Source organism: Dysidea avara, chromosome 3 (genome assembly GCF_963678975.1).
Source record: "Dysidea avara chromosome 3, odDysAvar1.4, whole genome shotgun sequence".
In the NCBI taxonomy this organism is placed as follows: domain Eukaryota; kingdom Metazoa; phylum Porifera; class Demospongiae; order Dictyoceratida; family Dysideidae; genus Dysidea; species Dysidea avara.
Genome location: NC_089274.1, coordinates 16,069,934 through 16,090,684, shown reverse-complemented (window position 1 = coordinate 16,090,684; position 20,751 = coordinate 16,069,934). Strand labels below are relative to the sequence as shown.

Genomic DNA, 20,751 nt, shown 5'->3' with positions numbered 1-20,751 from the left:
GGCCTACATGTAAAAGGAAGAAATTAATAAACTGAAAAGAGTATGACTGATTTATAGCTACATATAGTAGTCAAGATAGTATACTTGAGACACCTCTGGCTACGTCCATTCCCTCTAGCCATGGCCATACTTGAGATCAGCTGTTCAAGCATGTGCCTAGTCTCGCGTGGCCAGACCATGTGTACCGACAAAAACATCACGCGAGGTTTCCTTTGTATTTCCATTAAACGCACACCATGGAGGGGACTAAAATAGGGTTTGTCGGTGCTGGCAATATGGCACAGGCTGTAGTCAAAGGATTACTGTCATCAGGTTTGTGTGCACGTACTTTGTTACATTCACGCACTTGTTCCACGATTTTCACCACCAATATAGGAAAACCCTTTAACATTTCCGCGTCAGCCACTAAAGAAACGTCAGAATCCTACCAGAAAATGAAGGTTGTAACTTGTTGGTGTAAGTGTTAGTCACCATTAACTCTGTAGTCGCTGGGAGTTAGCATGCACGTGAACAACGTGGAAATATGTCAGAGTCACGTGGTAGTGATAGCAGTAAAACCTTATCTGGTTGCCAAGGTTATGGGAGAGATCAAAGATCATTTGACATCAGATCATGTCATTGTCTCATTAGCAGCAGGTGTCAGTGTGGCTGATCTGAGCCAGGTAAGAAAACATTGGGTAGGTTTTGTATTCAGATCAGTTTTCTCTTTCCTAAATCAATGAAAAGGGGCTGGGTGTGTTAAACAGGCATTCTTACGTCCAGGTGGCCTGTCTATCCTGAAACTTAGTGGCCTAATACTTGGGCCTGATACTGTTTTTGAGTCTATAGTTTATGCCACAAATGAAATGCATAAATAACTTCTTTCACCTCATTTGTGAAATTACAAACACAGTGGACTCCCATAATTATATTGAAATTATTGTACTCTGGACTGTCTCTCAATCTAACAACTTGTATGCTGGATGACCTTCAACTTGTAGTAGGACTTTAATGTGACCAAGAATGTAAAGTGGCATTCACAATGCAAGACATCCTGTTTAAAGGAAATTTATCAATTCAAGCTTCCTTGGTGTTGTTTATTCACAAATTCCTTGAAAATTTCTGTGTAGGTATTTTGATGGTCACTTCATATGTACAATGGAGTTCAAATGATCGCTTGAGCAAAGGAATGGAACTAAACTTGCCTGAACAATCCATTTCTCTACCAATTTTTGGCATATAAAAGCATTCTGCACTGTAGTGCTCGGTATCCAGGATATGTTGTATTAAAATATGATTCTCTGTTTATTATTTTAATGATGTAGCTAGCTGTATGGGGGTGCTGAATGCTTGTTATGCATAACTTGTTTGGTCTCTATCTTGTTATTGTATTGTCTAAATCAATCACATCACCCTGAGGCCTGTCAATTATCATGTTTGCCTGAAGGAAATTTCTTAACGAAGTGCGATAAGATTAAAGACAGGTTATTATTGGTTTATGCCAGCACTTGTTTGCTAACTGTGGTACCTTTAAAGAGATCAGATCAAGCACTTGTTTTGCTAATTGTGGTACCTGTGGTAGCATTAACCCACATAATGTTACACTATACGCTTGTATTTATCTCAAGTAACAAACTGTTGACTTAATTTTGAAAATACCTTTACATTTGTGTTTTACACTTCCTCGCTTCTCAAGGTGCGAGTAGAGAAGTATTGTTACACTTTCGAATGTCGAAATTTCATGTGAACCTCAATAAGTAGCAATACAAAAGCTAGCAATTGGTGGATTTTTTTTTTTTTTTTTGGGATTGCACTCCTTATTATATAAGCATTAAGGTAATGTAGTTTGTTTTGTAAAATACCCTAGATTTTGAGGTGAAATACATATAGCTCTATTGGACACATCTTCTAGCACTAACAGGGTATGTAACACTTTCACACCTCAGATCAAAGGAGCCGCCTGGGCTACATACGAAATGTAGCCGGTCTACAACTGGGCGGTGATTATATAGACGTTGACTCAGATGGAGAACGTTTTGCTATCCTTGCCATCCTACAAGTTGAAAAATGTTGGGCTAAAGTGAAAACTAGTGCTGTAGCTTATTTATTCAATCGTTTCCGCACGTTTTCGAATATGGACACACCCCCATCATGAAGCTACCACTCTGCACAGAGTAACCACTCTACAAGCAAGCTTACCTGTCTAGGTCTCTAGTGAACTGCATAGTTTTCCCATAAACGATTCAATAGCACTGATTATAACATTAAACTCGCGTAACAGAAATTCTCCGTGATATCTCTAGGATATGTCCGTTTATCATAACTGAACGTAACCAGAACGTACTAGTTGCTGACCCATAATCGAAAATTTTAGGTATGCATATATATAATACATCCAGTGGCTGCACTCGTATTGGCTTGGGTGATTGATCGCCCTGTACAGACTATCAGCCTAATAAGTGTTACATATTAGCTGTAACACGGGGCATCCGGGCTTTGCCTGATATGTATGCAGTCGGGCATGCATATCAGGCAAAGCCCTCATGCCCGTGTTACAACTATTTCATGTAGAACTATATACTTCATATTCTTGTGAACAAAACAATGATGCCACACTTTGTAACATATCCCACATATTTTATTTCATCCCAGAATATTAACTTTTGCATAATTAATTTTTAAAGGTGCTTAATCGTTGCCAACCTCCTCTGGCTTACAATACTGTATTTGTAATTTTTTTTAAAAAAAAGGCTTGGTAATGTTGAATATGTCACGCATGTCTCATATTATTATAATTACCAATGTTGTGTGAGAAGTGCTGCACCAAATGTAATATTATTCTATAGCCATGACTGAAGTAGTATTTTAGAGGTTATAGGTGACCTCCCTTGTTTAACTACTTTTTATATGATCCCTATAAATTCCTGTACTTGAAAGAAAGTTACATTTGGGGAATGCTTACGAATTTTGCAATTACATTGACCAGCATGAAACTTTTATGCTGGTTAGTTTGTTATTTACACACTAATTCATCTTGTATACGTGTAGTCACAAAACTTTTCCCATGTGTAACATTAGGGTAACTTATAGGAAGGCCCTCAGTCTATTTGTGCAGATTTCCATCTAGCAAAGCATGTTGTTATAAACCACACAGATATTTTCCCTACTTTTTCAACTGTCTGGGTGACAAATTTGTGGCAGAATCACACACAGTGCCACTTATTGGATACAAAGTGAGCTTTCAGTAGACCCAACAATGCAACCTGATGAAAGAGATTTATATTTCAATATGAGGAGTAAATAGTGTTACCCAGGGACATAGTTGGCTTCTATGCCATTGTGTATCCTAACAGGTATGTGGAGCTTACCATGCTGTATTCAGCTGGCTTCAAATTCCAGCAATGTATTTATGACTCTGTATATAGAAAACTATTACAGTTGCCATTTCTTTGCTACTTCATGAGTTTCTTGGATACGTAAATTGTGCTATTGTTGGTGTACTATTGTATGATACTCAATTTTCTATTTACTACTCTGTATGAGTGAGCTTATATATAGGGCAACTTTTTGTGTAAGTTGTACAACTGGGATACCGTGAGTCTGTCTTGGAAATAACCATACTACCATTGTAATTCTGTCTCTGAAAAGGGACCAACTCCTTATAGCAGTGTTGTCCAGTTCTACTGGATAAACTGTTAAGGGTCTTCAGATTTGCTATCTTGGTTTTCATGATGTGAATACCCTGAGATAAACTATTCCAGTTATTTGGATATTCATTAAAATTTTAAGCTGGATCTCTGTCATTTGGAGCCAAGGTGACAGCCATCTCAAAATTGAATTATCTCCTAGACTGCCTGTTGTCAGAAACTTCATGCAAGAGCTAATTAGTCAGTTATCTTTGAAAGTATAGACAAGACACAGCTCTCCAAAACTAGGTTGTGAACTTTCATGATCTGCTTTTCTCTGACATCTTGACAGAGCTCTGACCAATGTGGCATATTTTCCTGTACCATGGGCATGAGGACTGTGGTATTTAATTTCAATCAGAGTGACCATCTCTAGAGCTAGGCAATATTACAATATTATTGTATATCGTGATCTTTGCTTCTAATATCGTCTTCAAATTGTGATATCATAGTATCGTATTTAAAGTAATTCTAGAGTGTTTACTGTAATTCTACATATTTAAAAAATCATTTATGTACATATAATTCTTCAATGAGAAATGTAGCAAACAAAGTAAGCTGAAACCACCACAATTTAATACTCATTGGTGGCATAGATCAAGGGTGATTTCTAATGTATTTCAAAATAACACTTTATTTTCTCTGTTTCAAAGAAGTGTGAATATCGTGATATTCTAGATGGCAAATATATTGTATATGATTTGATGATTCTTTACAGTAGTACACATATCAATGGTATTCAGCTACTAAAGATTTGGTGAGACTAAGGCAGACTAGTGGACGGTATCCAGACTAATCCAAAGTTTTACCAGAATTGAAACTCAACCCAGAAAGATGCATAATGACTCAGTACAAAGATTCTGCTAAAATCTGTACGAGATTCAGCTGCGTTGTGGACCCCTCGGGGCAAGGCGTTCCATAATCAAGGGATTCTTTTGATAACTATTTGTATCTCTACTGTTCCATTCATTTTACCACTAGTGGAAGACCTAGTGGTTCCATTGCCTAGGTGATACTATAGTTGGTGAATAAGAGGGATACTTGAGTGACTTCAGCACTTAAAAAAAAAAAAAATCTAAGTATACACATATATATTTTTGAACCTATCAAAATAATTGGAGCTGTGATCATTTAGATAAACTTTGTTGCTCTCCTTTAGATCTGTTCAGTAATTTAATAATCCATATCATTAAACTTTTGATCTCACCAAAGATAGGTACAATGTTCTCTTGGTTGTCTCACTGTTTGGTACCAGGTGGCTAATACGATGCAACAACTTCAACATTCTGTAGGCCTTAGGAATTATATTTGTAGTGCTGGTCCCAAGACAGGAAGTAACTCATTGTAGGGACTGCTGTCAAACACTATCTTTGTACCTAAGTAAATGACATCAATTTGCTTGTCAGAGTTATTGTACACAAATACTAATAACTGTTGGGAGTTGAGTGCACCAAATTGCACTAATGAGGTTTTCAAGGACTTTTGATTTATTACATGGTAAAAGTGATGTCATTATTTGACTAAGTTCTTTTTCCCAGACTTAGCACAGGGATGATAATGTGGACTGTCCATTCTGATGGTATTACACATTGCTTCAGGAACTTTGTAAGTAGTTGATGGGAGAGAAGTAGTACACGGCGATAGAGCACAGCTCTTTAGTATTCTTGGTCTTATTCCATCGACTGGTAAGGATGTTGTAAACCTCATACTGGGAGTTTCTGTAAGCTTTATTCTACATGGTAGTACAGCAGGCAAAACTGTACAAGTTATATTGCAAAGAATCGAGGGGACACCTGAGAAGCTGACATCACAGATGACTGTGATTATGATTTTCTTGTATATGAAGCTCTGTGCTTCCTGTACAGCCTTTGCAATGCAGTTCAAATTCCTTTATAGTTATGATCTTACAAGGTAATTGATTTGAGCTATTTTTTCTTGATAGTTCAACTGTTACATAACAGACTAAGAATATAACAAAAAAATATATTTATAAAATGAAATAATTTCATTCAAAAAATTTTCATGATTAATGGAACTGTTAAGAATTGATTGGTTCTTGGAAACTGAAATGATATAATCATTGCGATATAATCATTGGAAATGTCTAGTGAATGGTGGGTTATAGTTTATGTATTGTAGCTGAAACCAGAAGAATCGTATGATTTACCAGAAGTTTACAATCACTACATGTACCCTTTGTGTACTTGTTAGTTCCTAGTTGTACAGCTATGTCTTCTCATATGGAAAATACAGTACGACACTTTATCTGCTGCTTTCTGTAAATCACCATCTTTTGACCAGTCTGTAATGCGAGAGGTTTATGGTTTCACCTTCCACCCAAAGCTTACTGGTCAGGCATTATCAACATTCACTCACTGCAAAGACAGGTGCTCCGATATACTTCTTTTTGGTGGTGTGCAGCTGACTTGTCAATATGCCCTTAAACTGCAATGTGTTGTCAGACTATTAACCTGTATCCAAAAAAAAGACCAGGGCTCTCCGTGCTTAAGTAATGCACATGTATGCGTACTTGTGTGTTCCCATTAGTTTTGTTGAGGAGGTCATAATTTGTGGTCTTACAATGTAATTTTTGCTGTGTATTTATCACACACTCTCTTGTTGCTATAGTGATTGTTAACTGTGCAGTTCCAATAGTGAGGTGGAGTACTTGATCACTTAAAATCAAACTGGTGTTCATGATAAACTATACTGTGATGTCGTATTTATTCCCTTGTTTACATGTCCCTGGTTTTGTGTGGTATTACTGCCATAGTGTTCATTCTTCACTTCATGGTAAAACTCCCATTGAACAAACCATGCATAAAATATGCACATCAGGGGCCATAGCACACTGGCTGTGTAGTGTTTATGGACATCAAAGTCGATCCAATAACAGTGTTATGCATGATCAGGGTAGAGAATTTGTGTGTACATGCATGCATGTGGTATTTTAACTTGTTTGTTCTGAGAGTTGTGTCACACCTCTCATTGTGTAATTGTAGAAATTTCCTGTCTGTAGTTAGATGTCGTGAAATCAGTAGATGTTACTGGCCATACCTATAACATCATAACAGCTATACCCTGGCTATACCTGTTCCTGACTATACCTACTCCATCCTTCATTGTATGTAGTCAAATGTAATACCAAAACAGCCAGTTACAATCTGCAGGAGTAGTTATTTTATTGATGAGGTAAAGCTGAGGGCTTCTGTTAATAACTAAGATGTTCTACTCCTTTTGTGATGTAACTGGCTTCTATCCAAGTAAAGGTACTTTGACTTATAATATACAGCTGGGACAAGTTCCTTTCCAGGCATCATTTCCAAAGGTGGATTCGTTGCTTAATCTTAGCCCTCCCATCTGATTCATGACAGTCCTGTTGTCCATTTTCAGTAGCATGTGAGCATTCCTTGTGACCTTCACCTGCAAGGAATTACACTCTATGAACATGTCAGCTGGATCTTCTTCCCAGTTAGTAAATTTGATCTGGCAGACCACCATTCCAGCTCGAGGGATGCCTCCTGACTTATAACTACTGTTGCATCAAATGACTTGGATGCCTGTAGCACCTGATTCTTCAGGCATTGCAGCCCGCAGTACCATAGTGGGGCTTGGTTGCTGTCTATTAGCCTGGCCATTTGACAGAGTGACAGTAATCCTGCTTTCTGTGCCCACCTGTATCCTACAGTTATCTGGACCACTTTCAGTGAGCCTGATCATCTTCTGGGAGTCCACTAGGAAGCCCAGAAATTGTATTGTCTGGTTAGGCTATAGGTGGGATGTCTTTCTGTTGACTACAAAGCCCAGCCTTTCCAGCCCAGTTGTCTCTCCAAATTTGTCCCTGGACTGGCAGGTCATCCAGGTACATTATGACACTTACCCCTTGATGGTATAGTCGTGCCAGTAGACGTCTCTCACAGGCCAGTGATAAACCTGGTACAGTAATGTACTGTATGATGAGGGACTTACTCAGGCAGGACGACTGAATGGCTTCAATGGGCATACCCTTTGGTTGCAGCTATCAAAGATACTTCCTCTTTATGCGGCATACTGTAACACCACGTGTGAGTTCCCTTTAAAGTATGTAGTGCGGTAAAATCTCTGGGGGCACTGCATGGTCCAAAGGGAAGAGACTGGAACTCGTACGTGGTGTAAAGCGGATGTATCTTTGATGGCTGCAACCAAAAGGTATGCCTATTGAAGCCATCCAGTTGTCTGCCTGAGTAAGTCCCCTCATCCTGCATTACTCAGGCTCTCCATTTTGAACATCATCAAGTTTATCACCGGCCTGTGAGAAACACTCTTCTTTAGGACAACAGATATCCTGCTGACATGCTGGATTAATTTCTTGACCTCATCATCCAGTACACTTGTGTAGTTAGGCTTTGGGAAGTCTTCCATAATTGTGTTGTGATATATGGTCTGAGCAAAATACTTCTCTATGTTGTTGATATCACCGGCTTCCCATGTTTTGCTGTTTTCAACTGTTGGGTCAAATTGAACAAGTTCTAATGACTCAGCAACGGCATCCTCCACCGGGCTTCCTCCGCGACTTCCTGGTCCTGCACTCTTAAGGAACTAGGTGGCCAAGCACACTTGTGGGACTAAGGAGGGTGCGAGTTGTACATGACAACAGTCATAGGAAAAACAGTCATTGCTCCCCGGAATGGTGTAAGGAAAGGGAAGATGAGGAACTAGCCAGTAAATAGTTACCAGGTGCTGCCATTCATCATGTCTTTGCTGGTTGTTCTACATTCCTACGTCACGTGACCACCATCTTCCAATCGTTGAATCAATAAATCAGGTAGATCCTGGTCGTGTAATAGTACCAAAATTTTTTTTGTTGTAATTAACAGCTCCAGTAAATTTTGATGTGTGGCCTCACTGAACGTTTATTCACGTTAAAAAAGATCAAACTTCTGTTACAGCTACAGGGTAAACTGAGTATAGGAATAACTTGAAAATTGGTGTATACATAGGCTGATCATCGTAGCAGTGCCTTTTGATAGTTTGAATAATAGCAATGGAGTTACAGCGACAAAGTTATAAAAGCAAAAACCAAACACACCCTTGTATTGTGCTGCCCTGAAGTAACAGTCACATTTTAACGTAAATACAATACTGTATAACAAGAATGATTCGTGGAAGAAAACATTCTTGGATTTTGCAATTTTACGTGCATTCGCGAATATTTTCTTGCAAGACTTATTCTACAATTAAAAAAATTAACCTGAAAAAGTTGTACCTTTAGTGGGCTAATACTAACAAGAGTACATAATAATAGAGTAGGGAGTACTCTTGATACTAATACTAGCACTGAATTTTCGTGCGATTCATGCCTTAGTTTATGCAACATTCATATACCAAGTGTGCATTGCTACTATGACGCTACAGTGAGGCACATGATCGTGCAATTCAAACAGAGATGCAAAACTTCAGTGGAAAGAAACCATTACTAGCTACTACAGCCAGGCGATTCACTGTGCATGGGCGTGTGTTTAGTGCCGCCCCCAGTGCCTATCAACTATTGTCGATCCGCTCATTATCATGAACATTAATTTTAAAAAATAGACAGATACAAAATAAACACATTAAATTACTTCTCAACCGCAATCGGGGATCTACGCAATGTGTCAGAGTCGAGCGTTCCCCACTCCATAACTAACTGGTTGTAGGCACACGCCCATTCCCTAAATTACTTCATGTTTACAATAAATTGCAAATGTTTTCTTGTGAATGAGGAATTAATAGAACATTCACGAATGTTTTCTTCTGCGAATCATTCCCGTTACACGGTATTTCAAGTTTTTAAGATGTATGCAACGTAATTTGCTGAATGTTCTATTAGAGTATCTTGACTGCATTCATGTTTCATGATGTCTTACAGACTGATTGTCAGCTTATTTCTAGCAATAATTTACTCTGTAGGCATGAGAAAAATCATCAGTGATTATCATTGACTATTTGAACGTTTACCAAGTAGTTAATTTAGCTTTTGTACCCTCATTAAGTGTGCCAAATGTCAGTTGCCTATCACACGTGTGTCAAATGTGAAGTACCCATCATAAAGTACAGTAGTACTGTATAAGATCATGAAAGTTTTGGGATTTCCTGACTAAAAATCTCACCTTCATTTTCCTTCCTAACAGCTTGGCAGTATTGGTCAAGCTATAAATTTCCTGGAGAGTGATCCCAAACCTGTTTCTGGGAAAAAAAATTATTTTAAATTACTGAATTTTCTGCTGACTGACTGACTGATGCCTCCAGCCAAGTATGACTCAACTATGGTTAAGGTTGCTAGCTTGATTTCTTTGCTGTTCAAGACTGCTTTGGCCCGAAACTTTTTTGGCAACTGACAGTGCATACATCAGTGAGTGGATTGATTTGCTGAGGCGCTTCTCGTACTTTGTAACAACAAATAGACAATACCTGAATGGCCACTAAACTTCTCAGTAATTGATAATAATTAGTCATGCTTTTAATCGCAACATCATTTTGCAGTAATTAACCATGCATTTTGTAAGTCACGTGCTTAATTTTTATGATGGCACCTTTGATGTAGATGTGTTCTTTCCTTTGATGTAGATGTGTTGGTTCACCAGCTATAAGTGTTGCAAAAAAATGTAAGCAAACAAGTATAAGGGAAATTTGAAATTTTATATCTGAATAGGGATCAATAAAATAAAAAGCAATGAAACAAGGGAGGTCATCTATACCTGCAGCTATACTAGTGGAGGTTGATATCAATAACTGATCTAATGCTAATGTTTACCATGTATTTGTAAAATTGCCATTCAGCCAAGAAATGGCTGTGATGGTAGGGTAATGGTAAAAATTTTAGTTACTAGTGGAATTTGTCTTCCAACGTGATATAAAATGTATACACCTCAGACTGCTAAAACCCACTAGCCTGGCAATAGTACCGAAAAAAAGCATCACTTTGGGAAGTTGGTATTTCTCATGTGCATTGAAATGTATGGACATAATAATAATACAAAACGCTTGACTCACCAAAGCATGGCAAATTTTGGCATAACGGGATTAAATTGTATACACCAACTTGCAGCTCACAGGGTTTCATGTGGGAGTAGGGAGGTGCTTGCCCCCCCTTAAATTTTAAGCAATAGTTTAAATGAAAGTGCCTCAGGATGCATCAGAAGCAATCTACAAGAGTCTAAAATGCAAAAACTTTTGCAGCAGCATATCACATTCTCAGGTATGTACCAGAAGCCATCTGAGAGTCTAGTGGGCATAGCCCCTAGATGTCGTGTGCATAAAGTAAGCACAGAGATGCTTACACCATCACCCCTGTATTTTGTCCCTTCTCAAGTCATTTTGAAAGCCTGGCTCATGGAATGCTCTATATAATGCTAACCGTGGAAATGGGAAATTCCCCATGTGTATGTATGTGACTTTGAATTGATGTGATAATTGAGTTGTGCATAACAGTCAATATGAAATGTATGGGAATTTTTGCAGTAAATTTGACAACAAAAGTTTTGATACTCTTAACTGTGTTCATATTCAGTACCTGTAATACTCTGGTCACTCTTCTTATCTACATTAAAGTCTATATAGGACAGTTTTTGTGGCCAGTTCTACACTGATGTACAATTTAAGTGGAATATCAATGGATTTTGATGATGAAAACTATTATGTGGTTTGCTGCAATTTTCTCCATGTAGTGTGCACCCAGTGATGTTGGTGTTGTAAGAACATCCATCACTACAACTGTGTGTGTGCAATCAGGAGTGGTTGTCATGGTAGCCTCACCTAATGTATCTGACGAGCACAAGAAATTATTGACTGACATTTTTTCTGTACTTGGCCACTTTGAAATGACCGACAAAGAAGAATATGTGAAGATTAACACAACCTTTCCTGGCAGTGGAGTGGCTTATGTAAGTGACTGTTTAAGGATATGCTTAAAAGAGTTATGATGGAGTTGCATATTCTTCAGATGTGTATGTTACTGGAAGCATATTCTGACGGAGGAGTGTTGATCGGCTTGCCACGTGCCAAAGCCATCCAGATAGCAGCTATGACAATGATGGTATGTGAGTATGTTTTATCCAAAGGAGTTTTAGTTACAAGTATAGATCCCACAATAAACTTTAATGCCTACTTTTCTGTCAAGTCAATGCCTTTTAGGCTTGCTGTACCATGGAGCCATGAAACCTGTGAAACTAACTAAAGAAATTGCTTGCCCCATTGTATTTAGCATGATGCACGTTGTAAACCTATAACAGCTCTACGTGCTCTTGTCACTTTTGCTGTTGTGATTTCCGACAGGGAACAGCCAAGATGGTTCTGGAGACTGGGAAGCATCCTGGAGAAGTAATTTGTTTTGATCCTTTATTATTAAAATGTTTTGTATCTTTCACAGCTCAAAGATGCAGTATGTTCTCCCAAAGGCCTTTCCATTCTTGGTGTACAGAGTTTAGAACGGTCTGGTTTTCGATCAAGCATTATTGATGCTATTGATGTAGCCAATAAAGGAACTTAGTAATACTATTGCCATAAACATTTCTAAATGTCAAAAAGAAATTATGATCATGTATAAAGCCTTTTATATTAAAGATAATCAATGTTCTTGTCATGTGTGCTGTTTGTTCATACTGTGAAAATTTCCTTTGGTTCTATGCCAGAGATTGTGTTAATTATATTCTTGATGCCACTACAACTGCTGCTGTGCAGAAAGTACATGCTCTAACTATGACATCCCCACTGTTATAATATGAGCTGCTAAGTGGTGTAAATGTGTGATGGTTAGGGATATACGTATATGTAGGGATACGCGATTTTAACTACCATACAAGTTCAGATCTACTAGAAATTCAGTTATGCTGACTAGAAATTTCTGCACATTTCATAGAGATGACAATCGTTTTTGATGGTCATTTGACTATCAAATGAAGTTGTGGTGTGTCCATGTATGCTAACCAATACAGTTAATGTATTATGAGAATTAAGACTATTGTACAAACTACAATGTAAAAGTACTTAGGTCCCTCTACAGATAAGTAATGATCTCAGTACTACATAATTGTGGATGGAATTATGGTATGGTTCTTGAAATTTGGTTCATTTGTACTTGACCTGTTTTCATTCGAATGTCTCTACAATATTTATGGACAATCAAAGTTTTCATTATAGAAGCTATTAAAGTATATGATCCTTTCCTGAACTTTTAATGTAGCCAAACTTCATGTCTGTCTGCTCTTAACACCTCTACTATATAATCATCTGGTTGGTTGAAATTTTGTTTCTTTAACACAGACTTTGTAAGGGTGCTGCAAGCTCCTGGTAACAATACCATGCAGTAATGTAACATTCAATATCTCTCTAGTGTGACCAGAACAATAAAATGACTTCACTCCTCATGTAGTTAGCAATGAAGAGTGAAGCTGTTAACTATGGCACTCCTAGTGTGCTTATGAAATATGACTGAAGTTTTCAGGTGGAATGGCTAGCCTCTCAGAAATGACATATTATGGTCCTTATTGTAGCTAACTGCATGCATGCTATAGCTATATAACAGGAAAGTTTGGAAATTGAGTTTTGATGTTTCATGTTGCAATATAGAATTTAACTATGCATTAAACTGTGTTCAAGGTTACACTGAACTGGATAAGTTATTGCTACTGGCAAATGACCACTCTATTAGAGTCAACATGCTGCTCTATTATAGAATCTATATGACTCATTGGTAACTATGTCAATAAAGCAGCAAACTGTATGCTGAGGAGGGGGCTTAGTTAATTTTCTTGCTTTTTCATGCATGTATTGCTCAGTGTTCTTGGCCACATCATATTGTGAAGGAATAACATAAATTTCTCCCTTTTAGTGTGCACCCACCAATGTTGGAGTTGTGAGAACGATTATCTCCACTACAGTCTCTGTGCAGTCAGGAGTGGTCATCATGGCCCACTCACCCAACACAGCTAACAAGCACAAGAAATTGCTGAGAGACATTTTCTCTGTGCTTGGCCACTTTGAAATGAGTGACAATGAAGAATATGTGAGCAATTTTAGTGGCTACCCTGGCTGTGGAGTAGCTTATGTAAGTGGACTTAAGTATATAGGCAAATTAGTAGTATATATAGACTTGTGTTTCAGATGTGTATGTTACTGGAGGCATATTCAGATGGAGGAATGTTGATCGGCTTACCACGTACCAAAGCACTCCAGATAGCAGCAAAGACTATGATAGTATGACTCTCTGCACTGATGTGTAGTGTCAAATTTGGTCTCTATTTTTATAATGTAGGGTACTGCTAAGATGGTCTTAGAGACTGGAAAACATCCCGCGGAAGTAAATACATTGGAAATTCTTCGCCTGTGTGTATACCTATTGTATCTCTTGCAGCTTAAAGATGAAGTATGTTCACCCAAAGGCACCACCATACTGGGAGTACAGAGTTTAGAACGATCTGGTTTCCGGTCAAGCATTATTGATGCCATAGACACAGTAAAGAGGGGAAGGAGGTCTTAACTTATTTCATGATTTTTATGTTTATAAAAAAATACAATACATCATAATTTGTTTGTTAGAATTCATCTAGAGGAGCACCCCGTCCATTTTCACCATTGGTCATTTGTGATAGTTCTATACAATGATTACAAGAAACTCCAACAGCATCCATTAGAATTCCTCTGTAGCCAGCCTTCTCCAGTACATGTACAGCTTGTATAGATGCTCCAGCAGGTGAGCAAACATCATCTTTCATCTGATTTAAAAAAAAATTATCTTTTTGGATTTGCAAAGCTGCAAAATTTTACCTCTCCTGGGTGTATTCTAGGACTTTCTAGTACCATTTTAGCTGCTCCCTATATAATGTAGTTGATAACATGTATGCTGTTGGATTTCTTACTAGCATTGTCTGAGCAGCCATTGTTGTAGCTAGTTCTCTAGTCAATCCAGCTCTTACTCCACCATCTGCTAAGGCTTCAATTGTCATATACATCTGCAAGTGGAAGTCAAAAGAATGATTTGTAAGTTATGTCTGAGTATTTTCCTGGTTGCATTGCATTATACCAAGAATTAATAGGTTAATTGTCATTGTGAAATATACACACAATACAATACAAGCCTGTACAAGGTGCCACCCCAAAAGAACACTACAAATACATTAAAATACAAATATCATAATGATACAATGAATGTCGGATAGTTTTTGGATTGAGGATGTGTAAATTCCACAGAAAGACTGTATCGACAGCCTATTCTATGTTGTACTTGTGGAGCACTACGTTTTGGCTTATATATGCTAGCCAACAAAGCTACTCATGACTATCAACTATATACAGGTACAGTAGCTATATAACTTTTTTGCCTTAGTCATAGTAATTGGGATACTTCTTCAGACAACTATATTAGCTTTAGGTGACTACAGCTATCCATTTATTGTTCTGCTGATGCCGGCATCATGTACTAACTTATACTGAGTGATGGAAGCTACACATGCATTGACTATCTATTTCATAGCCATAATAGCTATAGCAACTGAACAGTGCCAGCATTCAATACATTACAATTGCTGCCTATATAGTTGATGGCTATACAGCTGTGTTGCTAATTATTCGGTCCCTCAGCACTGAAAAGCAAGATGTATTTTTAATTTCCACCTATGTAATCAACCAGGATATCTGGACAAGTATAACTGCATCCATGCATAACATTATACTATCAAAGTTGTGTTTGTGCTGGCAACTCACATATGTTGGTCCACATCCATTCAATCCAGTTATGATGTCTAAATAATTTTCACTCATCAGTCGACATTTACCTACTCTTGTAAACAAGCTCTTTGTTAGTTGTATTGATTCATTAGTAGTAGTAGAGCTAGCCGACATGGCCGACATTCCAGCACCAACACTGCAGGGAGTATTGGGCATCACTCTAACAATTTGAGCCCCATCTGGTAAATTCTAATTTGGAAATACTCACTCAATATTACTATTGTGCTGTGCCAACCTCTTCCATTGTTTTCAGTTTAGTTCCTGCGGCAAGTGAAATGATTAAGTGATCTGGGGTAATGTCAGCAGTAACCTCCTTTAACACCATGGATATAATATGTGGCTTGACTGCCAAGAAGACTACTTGGCTGTTGCGCACTGTTTCTCTGTTACACAACGTAGTACGAATACTCAACTCCTCCTGAGAACATTAAAGGTAGCTATAGCAGTGAAGCCGGGTAGCTAAAATTGCTGACCTGAATCTTAGAGGTACTCTTTTCTGTCGGTCCTGATGCTATTACACATTCTCTTTCAACTGCATCTGTAAATTTATATATATATATATATATATAGCCTATAGGCCTAGTCATGTCCTATTCAATTACTTACTGGAGCCAATGAATCCTTTAGCTAAGGCTGCAGCTACACGTCCGCTGCCTATAAAACCCATCGAGCTTACCAGCCTCTGCATTGTGTGTCTAGAAACGCTATCCAGTGGTTACTGCTTTAATATTACCTCACTATTGTCTCTGTGTCACCATAGATAATATACGTAATAAAGGATTGGCAACGCGCATAGCAACTATTAGACAATCCTCGTTACGGTCGCGTGACTTATTATGTAACTTATGCGCGTCTATTGTCATAGATACGGCTACCCGACATGAATGCTCCGCTTTATCGTTCCCAGTGCTGTTATTTCGCTATCCAGTAACAGAGAGGAACTACTCATGTAACCAGTATCGATCGTAGCGAGCTATCAACCAGCGGATTTTGGGCGTGGCAGCAACTTGGTGAGTCGTGGAGTCTTACCGTTTCACATGAGCATCGAATTCTATCAAGGATTCGATGCGCTCCTGGTAGCCAGCTACAGTAGGTCATAATAAGGATGGACTATGTAAACCAGAATTTATGTGGATTGTATGCTCGTTTAGGGCTTCAGCAGCAAACACCTTATATATCCAGTGGCAATGTTTTTTTAATGGAGAGCTCGAGATGGATATTGGGAATTTGCTTCCCCAGTAAACGCCAGGTACCCATTGATGTTGCTGTGACAGCTCACCAGGTCCCCAACTGTATACAGCTGGAGCAGTGTGAACAAAGTTTCTTGCTCAAGGAAACACTAAATTTCAAAAAACCTGGAACCTTTCAATTACCAGGCTAGTGCTCTAGCCACTTGGCTATGCTGCCTCACTGTCCTTGTCTCAACTTAGTGGTTGTTGTGGAACTTTGGGTTCTGCTACCTCTCCCTGTGAGATCTATATAGTCCCAGGAGGATTCTGCACAAGACTATAGTGCCTGAGTGGTGCACAGGCATCCCAGTGTTGGTTTTTTTTGGGTGACAATAGGTACAGCTGCCGGCTTAGGCTGTGTGTATGTGTGTGGTGGAGGACAAGAGTTCACTGAACACTCCATTCTGTTTTTGTTGTGTTGTTCACATGTGTGTCGTATTGCGTGGGTGACTAGGGTCACCAATGCCAGGGGTCAGTCACTCAGAAAATCCTCGAAATTCAGCTATCTTTATAGTGCATGTGCTGTTGACAACTGTTACTGTGTGCTATGACCATGTAAAGTGAACAACTAAATAGTGCAGTAAGCAAATTTCAATGATGAGATTTCCTTTTATATCTGGGGCCAGTGTTGGGAGTAACGCGTTACGTAATATTATTACTTTTGTGGTAACTAAGTAATAACGAAATACGCTATAAAAACGGGTAATATAACTCAAATTACTTTACTTACAAATGTAACGTGTTACCTAAGTAATATAGTTACTGTAACAAGTCTAATATTATGTAATATTATTATTACTACAAGTAACAAAATTGCTAATCTCGTTAGTTATCCTCTGAGTAACGCCTAGCCACAACGAAGTAACGAAGCCTACTGAATGAAGCTTATTCACCAGCTTCTTACTTATAACCAAGATCTGCACATTGTCCAACAACGCAATCATGTCATGTGATAAAGTGGTAGTTTCACACGTGACAACTTAAAGCTGTGGACACAAAGTAATATAATATGTAATATTATTATAGTTTTTATTTTATGGGTAATATGTAACTGTAACTAAATAGTTCAGTTGTAAGTAATATGTAACTAGTTACCTTTTCAAAGTAAATTTCCCAACACTGTCTGGGGCTAATTGTTTGTAGGAAACCATACCAAGGGGCCATATTTACAAGAAAGATCTCGCAATGGCTGTTGTTTTAGGTATGTGAAAGTATCTGAAAAAAGTAATCGTTTGACAAATTTCTGAACTTTGATCAACAAAATTTCACTGAGTGACAGACCTCTCAACCAACATCTCTAAATTGTGTTATGTTTAGGGATTTCTAGTGTTTGTTAGAATTTCAATAATATAAATCTTTATCTAGGTTTTACTTGGATTTCACACTTCTATTATAGCACAAAATGGAGTAGCCGACAGCCTCAATGGAGATGCAGGTATGCTTTGCATTGATCAATCAATGGAACATCCATCAGTCATTTATCTAGCTAACTCCAAGCCATCCTGGACCTGGAAGCCTCACTGATTTTGTGTGATTCCAGAGTTCAGAATTTAAGATTTCTTTATGAGATTGTGTGTGAGAGTCCCATGTCATTTGTGACTCTGAGGGTTGTGATGTTGCTGGTGTTTTATCTGATATGAATACTACTACTAGTGCTTGAGTTCATTGAATGTAACACAGTCGTGATTACCTTGACTGCTATACACTGGGATGTGGGACCTACTGGCAAATGCTCTACAGGTGTACAGTGGAATCTCAGTTATCCAAACCTGTATGTCAAAATTGAATACTCTATTAGAGTAGCGAGTGTTCTATTAGAGAAGTTATTTTTCATACTTTGCAATTGACTAACATTGTGTAAAGAGATTTTGTACAAACTTCAGTTATCAGGTATCTGAGCTGCAGGTGGTGCCTAGGAGTTCAGATAACTAGTATAATATGTGTCCATTGTTTATATCAGTTATTATAACAAAGTGAACTAGCTAGACTTAGTCCACATTAGTTTCCAGCACTTGAAGGGAATGTCTATTTTTGTGGCAAAACACAAGGACGTCACTTGATATCCAGTGGATGGTATTTGCTGTGAGCTGCTACATTTATAGATAAGCTCATCATTCCCTGTCTAAGCTTGAAGTCACGATACACTACTCTTTACCACCAACAGCTCCTTCATGTTGATAACATGCTCTGTTCCACTACACTTTTTATATCCCATTTTCACATACTTTGATGGTTAATGCCACATCTGAATTTGAGCTCATGCATATTTGCATAACACCACCATAACATTAAGCTCTCTTGTGCTGAATAGTAACTTGATGCTTCTCCTCATGGTACCACGACAAAACTCCAAAACCCAGCACAATGAAACAGCTTCAAACCATAGTTTGGGTAAGTGGTACGCCTACACAAAACAAAGCATGACACTCGACTAATGGTTACGATTAGTTCTTTATATATTGTTCGGAAAAAAGCACTTCAGTGTCCTTGTTAAAACTCCAAAACTGTGAAAAGCCATGAAGCAGTGGGCCTTATCTTGCGCTGGGTTAAAACTGACAGTGTGTTCCACTATTTTATTACATCAGATACTCACCTTAGTAGTTGTACGTTCGTTTGAACTAAGCTTTACGTCTTTACTCAGTAGTACCCTGCTACGGTACAAGGAATGAAGCAGCCTAGTGCGTTTAGCAACGGGTGAGAGGGCGCGTTGACTGGATGACGAACCGTAACGAGAATTGTACGTGACGTCACTACAGGTTTAATAGGCGCGTTGCCAATCCTTTATTACGTATATTATCTATGGTGTCACACTCACATGTACAGCTATTATATACTGAGGATTTTCTGTCCGTTCGAACATTGCGTACTGCGTGTTTGACTTACTTCACATGGATAATAATTCAGTACGTAATACGGCTGTACGCGATACGCAGTACGCAATGTTCGAACGGACAGAAAATCCTCAGTAGGATAAGTCTGTCGTCTTTCTCCGGTTTCTTAGGCATCCGGAATCAGTACACAGCGAGGTACACAGTGACTACAGTGAGTCAATGAATCAGTGGAATCAGTGATATTATTTCCACACATGCTTGACATTTAGTAATATATACCATTTCCATCCTGTCAGTGTTAAGATGCAACCACCTGCAGAACGCCGGCAGTGGCATAGGTCTGGCTTTTTCCGGTTTCTTCGGAATTTGCATGGGCGGATACCGTAAGCTATATGTGCAATTCTGGTTTCTACATGATAGTAGCTATAGCTATCTTCCAGTATAATATATACCATTTCCATCCAGTCAAGATGTCACTGTGTAACACCTGCAGTGAATTCGAACACATGCAGGCTTTCAAGGGTTGAAAGCTAACTGATCGACTGTGAGCCTGTGATCATTTGATCTATTTCTGTCCCAGGTAGTTAATGTCAACACTGCACTACAACACAGCACACTGAATTCATACTATAATGGTAGGTGGGATGTTGCTATAAAGTTTAAGGCAGTTCTGAGGGCAGTTCCCACTTCCCAGATTGGAGTCAGTCAAACCAGTGTGCAAAATCGATTACTTTGAAAAGTTTAGCTTAGAGGAGGGATCAGATAAAATTTTAAAGAGAGCATAATCCTCTCCAAGAGTATGATCCACAAAATAATGCTCCAGCTATACTCCACAGTGTATGGTAAGGTCTCTAATGCCGTCAGAGACCTTACCATACACTGTGGAGTATACATCATGTTGAGAGCATTTGTGGTGATGGAGTGAATACTCAGTCTTGGAGAGGATTGGACTACCCTGTACTATATATTACAAGCCTATAGTTGAGTGACAATAACCTGATTTGATCTTCCTCCACCATTACTATAACAGTGGAGGAAGAGGATCGAGCCAGGTCATTGTCACTCAACCATAGGCTTGTACTGAATAGTACAGCTGCAAGCAAGCAAGTAGTCCGCAATGCAACACACGAAAAACATTATCTTGAATGTGGCAGCTATTCAAATTAACGGTGTCCCACATTTTTGAGGGTTTGTGTACATGTGAGAATGATGCTATGTGATACACTTTCATTGACAAGTGTATACATTATATAATGTATATCAGTCCTAAACATTGGATACCAC

The 20,751-nt window shown here is 38.5% G+C and overlaps 2 protein-coding genes and 1 long non-coding RNA gene across 7 annotated transcripts; 2 read left to right on the top strand and 1 right to left on the bottom strand.

The window, feature by feature from the left end:
• Nucleotides 1-153: 153 nt before the first annotated feature.
• LOC136249633 (pyrroline-5-carboxylate reductase 3-like) lies at nt 154-14,225 on the top strand. 2 transcript variants are annotated; one of them, XM_066041712.1, is made up of 7 exons: nt 154-312; nt 376-440; nt 486-662; nt 13,513-13,728; nt 13,785-13,877; nt 13,936-13,980; nt 14,035-14,225. In XM_066041712.1, the coding sequence occupies exons 1-7, from the start codon at nt 237-239 to the stop codon at nt 14,158-14,160; spliced, it is 798 nt and encodes a 265-aa protein (XP_065897784.1). In that variant the 5' UTR covers nt 154-236; the 3' UTR covers nt 14,161-14,225. The 2 variants fall into 2 exon arrangements, with proteins under 2 accessions (XP_065897784.1, XP_065897785.1); XM_066041713.1 differs by lacking the exons at nt 13,513-13,728; nt 13,785-13,877; nt 13,936-13,980; nt 14,035-14,225 and adding exons at nt 11,351-11,566; nt 11,626-11,718; nt 11,958-12,002; nt 12,052-12,269 and having other exon boundaries at nt 155-312.
• Nucleotides 14,148-19,677, bottom strand: LOC136249631 (pyrroline-5-carboxylate reductase 2-like). 4 transcript variants are annotated; one of them, XM_066041709.1, is made up of 10 exons: nt 19,605-19,677; nt 19,446-19,469; nt 16,141-16,162; nt 16,014-16,089; nt 15,881-15,945; nt 15,643-15,825; nt 15,384-15,596; nt 14,540-14,632; nt 14,448-14,495; nt 14,148-14,395 (listed from the first exon to the last, which is right to left on the bottom strand). In XM_066041709.1, exons 4-10 carry the CDS (start codon nt 16,072-16,074, stop codon nt 14,216-14,218), a joined length of 843 nt encoding a protein of 280 aa, XP_065897781.1. In that variant the 5' UTR covers nt 16,075-16,089; nt 16,141-16,162; nt 19,446-19,469; nt 19,605-19,677; the 3' UTR covers nt 14,148-14,215. The 4 variants fall into 4 exon arrangements, with proteins under 4 accessions (XP_065897781.1, XP_065897779.1, XP_065897778.1 ...); XM_066041707.1 differs by lacking the exon at nt 16,141-16,162 and having other exon boundaries at nt 16,014-16,111; nt 19,452-19,469; XM_066041706.1 differs by having other exon boundaries at nt 16,014-16,162; nt 19,605-19,666.
• Nucleotides 16,185-18,618, top strand: LOC136249636 (uncharacterized). Its single transcript, XR_010698305.1, has 3 exons — nt 16,185-16,417; nt 16,559-18,071; nt 18,123-18,618. It is a non-coding gene; the product is annotated as an uncharacterized lncRNA (long non-coding RNA).
• Nucleotides 19,678-20,751: the final 1,074 nt, after the last annotated feature.

Coding starts and splice junctions, on each gene's coding strand:
- LOC136249631 (XM_066041707.1), bottom strand. CDS start 16,095: ATGCAGAGGCTGGTAAGCTCGATGGGTTTTATAGGCAGCGGACGTGTA. Junction 15,826..15,880: donor AGAGTACCTCTAAGATTCAG/GTCAGCAATTTT, acceptor TAATGTTCTCAG/GAGGAGTTGAGTATTCGTAC. Junction 15,597..15,642: donor AACTGAAAACAATGGAAGAG/GTTGGCACAGCA, acceptor TTTCCAAATTAG/AATTTACCAGATGGGGCTCA.
- LOC136249633 (XM_066041712.1), top strand. CDS start 237: ATGGAGGGGACTAAAATAGGGTTTGTCGGTGCTGGCAATATGGCACAG. Junction 13,878..13,935: donor TAGCAGCAAAGACTATGATA/GTATGACTCTCT, acceptor TTTATAATGTAG/GGTACTGCTAAGATGGTCTT. Junction 13,981..14,034: donor CTGGAAAACATCCCGCGGAA/GTAAATACATTG, acceptor TATCTCTTGCAG/CTTAAAGATGAAGTATGTTC.